At 41.9% G+C, this 9,781-nt stretch overlaps 1 protein-coding gene across 2 annotated transcripts; it reads left to right on the top strand.

Annotated features, from left to right (window-relative positions):
- Nucleotides 1-1,928: 1,928 nt before the first annotated feature.
- LOC145478771 (uncharacterized) lies at nt 1,929-9,098 on the top strand. Of its 2 annotated transcripts, XM_081456912.1 has the most exons (4): nt 1,929-2,433; nt 3,271-3,425; nt 4,027-4,954; nt 7,635-9,098. In XM_081456912.1, exons 2-4 carry the CDS (start codon nt 3,295-3,297, stop codon nt 8,853-8,855), a joined length of 2,280 nt encoding a protein of 759 aa, XP_081313038.1. In that variant the 5' UTR covers nt 1,929-2,433; nt 3,271-3,294; the 3' UTR covers nt 8,856-9,098. The 2 variants fall into 2 exon arrangements, with proteins under 2 accessions (XP_081313038.1, XP_081313037.1); XM_081456911.1 differs by lacking the exon at nt 1,929-2,433 and having other exon boundaries at nt 2,831-3,425.
- Nucleotides 9,099-9,781: the final 683 nt, after the last annotated feature.

Below are 9,781 nucleotides of genomic sequence, written 5' to 3'. Positions count from 1 at the left end.
TTTTTCCTTGATGGAGAGAGGGAATGTAACGGTAAAGTTTCTTATCCAAGAACATAACGCAATAATCGCAGCTATTGCGGTTATTGGTTAGGGCGCCGGACTTAAAATGCGGAGGCCGCGGATTCAAGTCCCGCTCTGATCACTTAGCTGGAGTTGTTTCTGAGTACGTAGCCCCTTGATCAACTCCTTGATGAACCTTGTAAATAGCCAACTGGTCTGTTTTCCTAATAGCTTATTAGTTCATATATATTTGTTTCTTTCAGTTTAAGTGGCATACCTGTGAACTAACTAGCTGTAGCTGAGCGGGTTGACCACTATAGACAACAGCATTTGGACATCTTTTTTCGAATCTTAGGCTGCTGAATCTCCCTTCCAACGCTCTAAATAAAAAAAATACAAACAAATATCTGAACTTACGTCAAATCATGTTACATGACACAGCTGTTGTTCAAAACTGGTCTGCTCAATCTGCTCAATTTGTTGGTCGTGTCCTGACCTCTTCATCAGAGCTAAAGCTATTATCTTACATTGATAAACTGTGTAAAAAGATCGCTTCCGCTGTTGAAGCCATAAAGCGAGTTAAGCCATTTGTACCTCAATATCTACAACTCACTAGTTCAACCTCACTTTGATTACTGCAGCCTTGTCTGGGGTAATTGTGGCAAAACATTATCTAAAAAGCTACAAAAACTACAGAACCGTGCTGCACGTGTTATAACTTCATCAAACTATGACGTAGATGTCGATTCCTTATTTCACAAACTCAGCTGGAAAGACTTGAAATCTCAACGTCAAATTCAGAACGCCTTAATGGTTTTCAAGTCTTAAATCGGTCTTGTTCCGGAATATCTCATGTCTAAATTTATAAAGCGAAATGAATCAAGCTATTCTCCGAGGGACTCGGTAAACAAACTTGTTGTCCCCTTTCCAAGAACTAATTACATGAAAAATAGTTTTAGTTACAGCGCCGCCGTACCCTTTGGAACAGCTTACCCTGTAACATTAGAGACTCTGCTTCATTGGACAAATTTAAACGCCTTCTCTACCATAATTTTTAAACACGGCCTTCATGGAAACCAGGATTTTTCTTAAGTGGCATATTAATGTAAGTTAATATAATGTTAGGATTTGGATTTTTAGTCATTATTATGTAATTTTTTCTACCTGATGTTTTTACCGTCTATAAATAATGATTAAAGATTAAAGATTAAAGATTAAACGCCCAAATGCTCAGGGCATTTGAGCTAAAAACTGGTTAAAAAAATGAAATGAATGCTTCCTTTTGCAAGGCCAGCAGGCCGCAAAATGCACGACGAAAAATGTTCAGTGTAAATATTTGGAGAGCCTGTTCAAGTTTTTTGTTATTTTTTCATTATTTTAATTTTTGTTAACCGTTTTATTTTCTAAACGGTACCCACGACATTACGATTTTAGCCATTACAGTGCAGAAATCTTACCTCGATCTTTCAACATTGAGAGGTTTCAAATTACTTCAACGCAAATATTTCACAATGATAGTAAAGAACAGCCTCCTTGATCAGGTCCCTCAGCTTTCTACAGTGAGAAATCTCTGGGAGCATAAGCTCGCACTTTTATTTATTAGCTGTATTTCTAGTTTGTGGAAGGGTATGTTAGAATTAAACATAAGGTCGGTCACACTGAACTGATCTAAGCGAAGTCTTACGTGATGTAAAAATGATTGATACTTTTTCCAAATGAAGTACCGGTTGTTATAGACTATACTGCGCGCCCAAAAGCCAATACAACTTTCGCAGTCATGTTTTATACCATGAAATAGATTCGCAAGTTGCCGTAAATGTACTTGCGCAGCAAAAACAATTGACCGGAACGACGGAATACACCAGCCAATATTAAGACTGATGAGTGTGTGCGATAGCTTTCTGAATTTCAACACCGTTGATACAAGTTTAGAGGGCTCAATCGCATGGTTACACCATTCTTCAATAAATCACATGGTAAAGTTAGAAAATGATCCTACTTTTTTCTCTTAAACTTTGGACTTGAGTACGTCGTTTAATATGTAAAAAACCAGGGGTGGCCAACTGGAGCGGACAATTAAAGCCAGTCTTCAGTGTTGAAACTACTACAGAAAATGACGCAGCAAAAGCAAGTGACTGGAACGACTGGGACGGACTTGTCAATATTAAGAATAACATAATATGTGCGATACGTAGTTTGGCATATATTTGTATTCTGTGCGTTTGGAATCCGTATCGTTGTTGTATCTTGTTGTTTCAATGGTACGGTTAATAGCACAGAATTAGCACGCGCGACAGCTTTGTCAATATCGACACTGAGGCCTGTTTACAGGGCTCTATCTCAGACGCCAGCACGGCGTTCTCTTGGAACCTTGGAAAAAAAATTCGTCTGGCACCCAGAGTACCAGTTCGCCTAGTGTCCCGAGGGTACCGGGTACGTTGAATTGTTTATTATGTACTATCTCTCCTTGATTTGCTTGATGTCTCGAAGATTTCTGTTGAGCGTTTTAATAAGTCACTGTCATCACTATAGGAATTTACCAAATATTTTCTCTTGAACGTAGAGCTTTGGTGGGTAGTGTAATATGCACAATTGTTGCATCGGAACTTAGTGAAAATCGCCTCTTTGGTGTGTATATTAGCTTTTGTACAATTTAGATGCAAGTTTAGAGGGCTCTATTTCATGGTTGTTCTATGGTTCAATAAATCACACCGTCGTTAGGAAATTATCGTAGTTTTTCTCTTGAACGTTGAGATTGTGAATAGACGTAGTATAATAGGTAAAAAGGACAGCCGCTGGCCACCGGCATCCAAAATTAAGGCTAGTCCTTGGTGTTAAAACTACGCTAGTGTCTGTTTTCAGAAGTTGTTTGAGCTCAGAAAATGACGCAGCAAAAACAATTGACTGGAACGACTGAATACACGGGCCAATATCGATTGTATCGCATGGTTACACTTTGTAACATGGTCATTAATTATGTTCTTTCAATAGAGTTGTAATAGTCTTTAAGCAAGCACAGCAACAAACTGCCAGATACAGCGACACAACATGTGCAATGGTGTGAGAAGTCTAGTACGTAAGCGATGTTTCTAGAGGGAGGCAAATCCAATTTGATTGCAAAATGGTACGACAGAAATAGAAATTTGATAGGATACTGTGGTACCCTGCATAACTTTTCGGAAAAACGTGCACGTCTTTCCATTCCACCGCCCTTTCCATAACTGTCAGCTGCGGAAGCCAAATTCATCTCATTGTTACTTTCCTATTTAGTGAAGTGAATCGGCGGAAATAGTGATGGCAGAGAAGACGGCCCAATTTAGCATCGATCTGGTGGAAGCAGCCCTTAAACACAGACAGTTCTTACAGCTCGTTGACGCCTATCCAAGCCTGTATGCTGGACCACACGTTCAGAATGCAATCAGGAGGTGTGTCTACTTCAAGTTAAGCAAATGATTTCAATTTCAAGTCCAATCTTTGCATATCCTTAAGGTCCGCTCATACATGTACGTCTTGCTGCGATCACACTGCAATTTCAAACTACAATGAATCGGTGAATGAATGAATGAATGAATGAATGAATGAATGAATGAATGAATGAATGAATGAAAGACTTTCTTTAAGTGTCGATGGTATTTAGCTGAAAACACTATGATTTAATTCGAAGGTATAGGCTGCTTGCAGATCCTAGCCGTTTGGTGATTTCTGCACCACTTGTCCACCACTGATTCACGTACCGATACCCGGAAACGTATTACTTAATACTTAGTATGACTGGTAATCAAGCTAAGCAGGTTTCAACCTATGATTGACTTACCTTTCGGAGGTTTCCAGTTTGAAAATTTGATCATCGTGCTTGCCTGCAACATAGGTATCTTACAAAACTCTTCTCCATAACGCTGTTTGTAGTAAAAATTATGCAGCATTGCAGTTGCTCGTCTAAATCATGTCTCTATACATGCATGCAATTCAGGTTTGTAGAAGGACTCTCTCCTTCGGTCTGACGTGCCGTGTTTGTATTACCTTTAGATATGAACTGTTCTGGTTGCCACTGCTTGCTCAGTCGTCCGTCACTGAAGACATCGCAGCACCTCTCGACGTTGCCTGGGTGTGGCATGTACACATGTTGTCGCCCATCAGCTACGAAAAAGACTGCAATGAGGTTGTCTCAACTCTGGTGGATCATAAGATCCTGGTCGGAGCGCAACGTACAAGAGGACTTGAAACAGCCAGGATCTTATGGAAGAAGCTGTACCCTAGTGAACCTTTTGAAGTTGACCTGACGGCCTCTGTTGGTAACACGCCTGATTTTGAGTCGCGAATTGAGTATGACATCACAGCCGCCTGCGGTCGGCAGAGGGTGTTTTACTATCAGGTCTCTTTACCTCATTATGAAGATAAGAAGTTATTGACTAGAGCATTGGGGCGATATAAACAGCACCTCGTCCTCAAACAACAAAACCCAGATCTGTTCTTCGTACCATGCTACGACTTTGATCTCATTTGGCATGCGCATCAGGTACATCCGCTGATATACCAGAAGGACACCACTGAAGTCCTAGGAAATGTGCTCAACCACAACGATTCTGTGAACGACCGGCAGCCTGGCTCAAAGCTATCAAGGTCTTGTGAAACAAAGCGACAGAAATGGAAAGAAGCTGGCCAGGAATTTGCAGTGAGGGGCGTCATGTTCCGTGGGGAGCCTCCACTGCCGACTAGTATCCAAGCTGAACCGGTGGACTACACTGGAATAGCAGCACTTGAGTACACTGTGGCGCTAACTCGACTGGAAGTTGAAGGCCTCCCAGAATCTAAATCTTATGCCGTCAAAATTGATGTCGTAAATGGCGAACATGTTCTTAAGACGCGCGTTCGTGGACCAGCTGCCAGTTTGTCCAATTCTACCACTGTGCTATCAACGTTCAAGTTTAACCGAAAGAAAAGCAGTAGCCTTAAGGTGTGATAAATTTTAATTTCTAAGTTATTAAAATAAAAAGTCAATAACCACAAGGAAATTCCCCCATGCCCGTCGGTCAAAATACGATTGCCAGAAATACAACTTTAAGTTGCATGCTCGGATTTTCGTTAAAATTTTCTACCGTGTGGTGGAAGCATCGTTTGCATCTTGGAAACAAAACTTGACGCTGAAAACAAGGTTTCCCTAACGGCACAACTGGGAAACAGCACGCGCTATAAATGGTTCTGTTTTGTTGACGTTTAATTGCAGCTGACGCGCGTAATAATTCTTTGCGACAGGCACTCGCAAAGATAGAAAGTAATGTAGAGACATGAAGATACGAAGAATATTACTATATATTACTATTCGACCTTCAGAACTCGTCACACCTACATGGCTTTAATTGGCATGGCTAGGTCCTAGAAGTCTGTAAACGAATTCGAAGCTTCCTTGCATTGAACCTTTTTCAGTCAATCAGCGGGAAACCAGTTTGTCGATGTTTGAATCCGAAACTCGGAATGCTTTTAGATTATAACTGGCGCAAAAACAACGTTTCCTTTTAATAAAATAGAGATTGCGGGTAGCGGAAGATTTATGAATTGCTCGCTGCTCGCAAGATAAATTTTGATCACTACTCGTGCTGGCAAAAATAAACGCACTGCTCGCATGCTCGCAAACACTCGCAAAGACCATTCCATACTCCTAAGGTTGTTCAGACGGTTTTTCCAATATTCTGTAATTTGTCTTTCTTCTAACTATATTAGATTAACTCTGAGAGATTTTTTTAAAAATAGGGTATTTTACTGATAGGAATCGCATTTGGTTACAGCTGACCCAAATTTAAAAAATAAAATCACCGAAGGAAACGCGAGAAAATTCCATGTCAGTTTTGCTTTTTGTGCTTTTTGACGTCATAAAAATCGAAAAGGCTTAAGCCCGGCCAAACGATCGCAACGTTTCAACGCAACATATCGCAAGATTGTTGGGCGCAACATGTTGCGCGCGTTTGACCACCATGTTGCGACGTGTTGCGACATGTTGGGTGCATGTTGTTGGCTCAAATTTGAAGATGGTCCAATTTTTCAAGCAACATTTGTGGATGTTGCATGATGCTGTAGTCGTTTGGCCAGGTTCGTGCAACAATGTTGAGCCAGGGCATGCGCACTAGTTCGATTTTCAACTCCCAACATGTCGCAACACGTCGCAATAGGGTGACCAAACGCACGCAACATGTTGCTCTCAACAATGTTGCGATGTGTTGCGTTGAACTGTCGCGATCGTTTGGCCGGGGCTTTACGTGTTGCTTTGAGCGCGCGCAGATTACTTGAGCTTTCGTCCTATGCGCGCGTGCAATCGTAAAACTATAGGGAGCCACCTTAAGTCATTTTGGTTGCCTAGGATACACGCCGACTTAAAAAAATTCATGGCAAGATTACAAATCGGAAAATATTACAGAATTTGGACGAAACCACTCTTTTAAATGTCCTATGACAGACTACTGGTAGCCAATTTTTCGTGTAGTCCGTCGAGCGAGACCGTAAATAAATCGCGAGGAAAAACTGGCCGCGTGAAATCCTGGGCGTGAGAGGCCCGCGAAAGTAGGGACTACCGATCAAGCCAGAGAGTTTGACCTTTCACGGCCGAGTGATTTTTCGCTGAGAATTTCCAATCTAATTAACCGTATCCAATAGAATTTGTTAACTTGACGTCCTCTCATTATCGCCTGTCGTAAGTAACCTCGGGAGGTGTAAATTTGAAAGTTATTGTTCTCAAGCGAGAATTAACATCTATCAGGCATTTGACATAGGGGTGATTTATTGCGCCACAAAATCATGCAACTGCGATGGCATGTTTGCCGATATCAGCGGAATGTTTCAGGTGAATGTTCGATATCAAGTGAATGTCCGGTTCAATCTTTCAAATGGACGACAGAAAGGCCAAGCTCAGTCAATTCATTTACATTCACTGACAAGACCCACGATGCTGTTGAACGGCGAAATCACCATAACACTCGCATTCGGGCTCCAGGGCGAATAGCTTTGCCAAACAAAACACTTGATGAACTGTTTCCATAGCCTGTTGGCAGAATCGCAAGAACAGCAAGGCCTGCGAGCCGCGATTCTAAAGCTTTCCATTTTCGTATCAAAGCGAGACAAACGTTCCTGCAAGACATCATACGTATCTTGAATGTTGACGACGCGTTGTCAGCACTCCCAAAATAGGCCAATCATATTTTGGCGTTGTGAGAGCAAGGCATAATTCAAACTCTCTAGCTTTGTTGGTAGTCCTTCCTTTCGAGCGCCTCTCGCCGCCAGGATTTCACACGGCCAATTTTTTCTCGCCGTTTATTTACGGTCTTGCTCGATAGGCTCGATTTCTGGAGTCATACGTACGTTCCTCCCCTGCAGGGGAAATGTTAACCAAAAATCAAGTATTAATTGTTTAGTTTACGTTGTGGCGGGAATAAAGATACTCCGATTTCCCTATCCTTTCGTACACCTCAATTTATTAGATCCGGCCTACCTTTTTATATACCTTGTTATAGTGGAGTGAATTTAGTCACTTTGGGAGCGACAAATTCATCATCATCATCAGTTATAAGTAAGTTGTAATAACTTTATAGAGATTCATCGACAAAACCTATATTAAACAGATTTATTTCAATTTTTTTATCGATCAGGTTCGTATTTACCGGCATGAAAGGTACTCCTTGTTCTCGCAGACGTTCGATAAATCTGCCTACTACGAGTTCTGGAGCCATCTTCTCGGCAGTGATACCCACAAAAGCACCGTGGAGCCTAAACCAGTAACCCACGTATTAACGATTGCTGATAGTGTCATCGTTCGGTTTACTACCGTGGCCAATTCACCTAGACCTTATAAGTATTACTTCTGGGTGATACTCGAGAAAAATTTCAGCACAGTACAGCATCCTGCCCAGATCTTGAACTCGCCAACGCTAATCCTTTCTCCGCTGTCTCTCGCTCAATCTTCAGCACCTTGCTCATTGTCAGTGCATCGGTTACTCGACTTTAACGAACGAGAGGCATTCACCTGCCGAGTTATGCACTCCGCTCAGCTGCTGTTCTCTTCTCTAGAGGTCATTGACCATGCTGGCCGCGTTGTAAGCACCGCGCATCTCATCCGGGGTGACGTAATTCCGACGAGAGAGCAAGTGAACAATCCGGAGAAATGTTGCACCATGGATGAGATGGCAGGAGAAAGAGCAATCCTTATAAGAGGAAGCCAAGACTGGGGTATCTGCGTTGGCAAATGGAAAGGGTTTCGTAGAGGTGTTCCTGGTGTGCTTGGCACGCCTGGACGTCTTTCCATAAAGTTCTTCTCTCTTTTTGGAAAGCGTGAGTGGAAATACGTCAAGAAACGACGGCGAGACAAGTTCTCGATAGGCCTCGTGGGCAGGAAGAAAAAGGTCCAAGTTGACCTGAAACGTGGCACGATTTCTTTTTCACAAGAGGTGCATTACATACCGGAAGCAATTGCCCTTGGATTTTCAATAGCCATTCTTCATCTTTTGTGCCAGCCGTATTGCCCGATACAAAGGACCAACTACATGAAACCATCAGCAGCTGTGTCAAACAACATCAGCAAACCACGCAGAATCCGCATTGAGGACCTCAGGCTTGTGGTGGCAGCAGGGTACTATGCTGACAATGTACCGACCAACTCTTATATCAAGTATGAAATTGGGGGAGGTGCGTGCGGTGGTTGTGGTGGTTGTGGTGGATGTGGTGGATGTGGTGGAGGCTTTAGTTTTCCCGGAGGTGTTCAGAGAAGGGTTATTCTTGGTGAAGGTGTTAGTTTTGATGAAGATGATAGTTTTGGTGGAACTGGTGGCTGTGGTGGATGCGGCGGCTGTGGTTGTGGGGGATGCGGAGATTAAAGCAGACGCAGTCAATATATCAAGACTAACAAAACGTAAAGTTTCATCATACGATAATATTAATGATAGCAAGACACTCATGACTTAGTCATGTAGAAACGATCTCAACTCATTATGGAATATAAAACAGTGTAGCAATGTTATTATAGATGCCCGCACTAGTTAAGTAGTTATGAAATGCAAAAAGTAGCGCCAGTTCCTTTAATAGTTAGGATGGGCAAAATAATGTGAATATGGCTTCAATCCTTTATACACTGATCACTTTTGCAAAAATAAGTCGGTATTTAGTAAATTTTGGTTAATTACTTTATTTCCTTTATATAGTAAGTTTACCACATGTGGTAACTATATCAAGAGGGATCAAGAACAATATGTCAAATGTTTCATTTATTTTTATTTGACTTAGGATCAGGAGCAGATGATAATTTTATCAGTTATAGAGGCAATTCAATTTTGTCAGTTGTTCTATTGTGACAGGAAATTAAACTGCAAATGATTGGAGCTAAAATAAGTTTTCTTATCTAGAAGGGGAGTAGCGGAACCTTTGTATCTATAAGTGTGATCATACCTTATCCTAGCCTGCGTAGCAAGCGTTTCCGTTGGTTTCGGGAGCAAAGAATTACCACGTGAAAATTGAGCGGGTAAAACAGGGGGGAGGGGGAGGGGTGGATATTTACCGAGCCGCGAAGCGGTGAGGTAAATACCCACCACTAGCCACCGACACTGAGGGGAATAATTGTTTAGTATGTACCAAACCAGTAGCCGAGTAGGATAAAACATCTGCAAAAATTGACTCAGGAGACTGCCAAAAAGGCTTTTATTTCGTAGGTTCGAGCGCAAAATGTGACCTTCGCCGCGCGAGCTAGGAATAGCAAATACTATTCCGAGTTTGAGTAACGAATCAGAATGCGCGAAAAGCACTATCC

This window comes from Orbicella franksi, chromosome 2, assembly GCF_964199315.1.
Source record: "Orbicella franksi chromosome 2, jaOrbFran1.1, whole genome shotgun sequence".
NCBI classification, from domain to species: Eukaryota; Metazoa; Cnidaria; class Anthozoa; order Scleractinia; family Merulinidae; genus Orbicella; species Orbicella franksi.
Note: the sequence above shows the minus strand (reverse complement) of the source record. Positions and strands in the feature narration are given on the sequence as shown.

Coding starts and splice junctions, on each gene's coding strand:
- LOC145478771 (XM_081456912.1), top strand. CDS start 3,295: ATGGCAGAGAAGACGGCCCAATTTAGCATCGATCTGGTGGAAGCAGCC. Junction 3,426..4,026: donor GTTCAGAATGCAATCAGGAG/GTGTGTCTACTT, acceptor TATTACCTTTAG/ATATGAACTGTTCTGGTTGC. Junction 4,955..7,634: donor AGAAAAGCAGTAGCCTTAAG/GTGTGATAAATT, acceptor TTTATCGATCAG/GTTCGTATTTACCGGCATGA.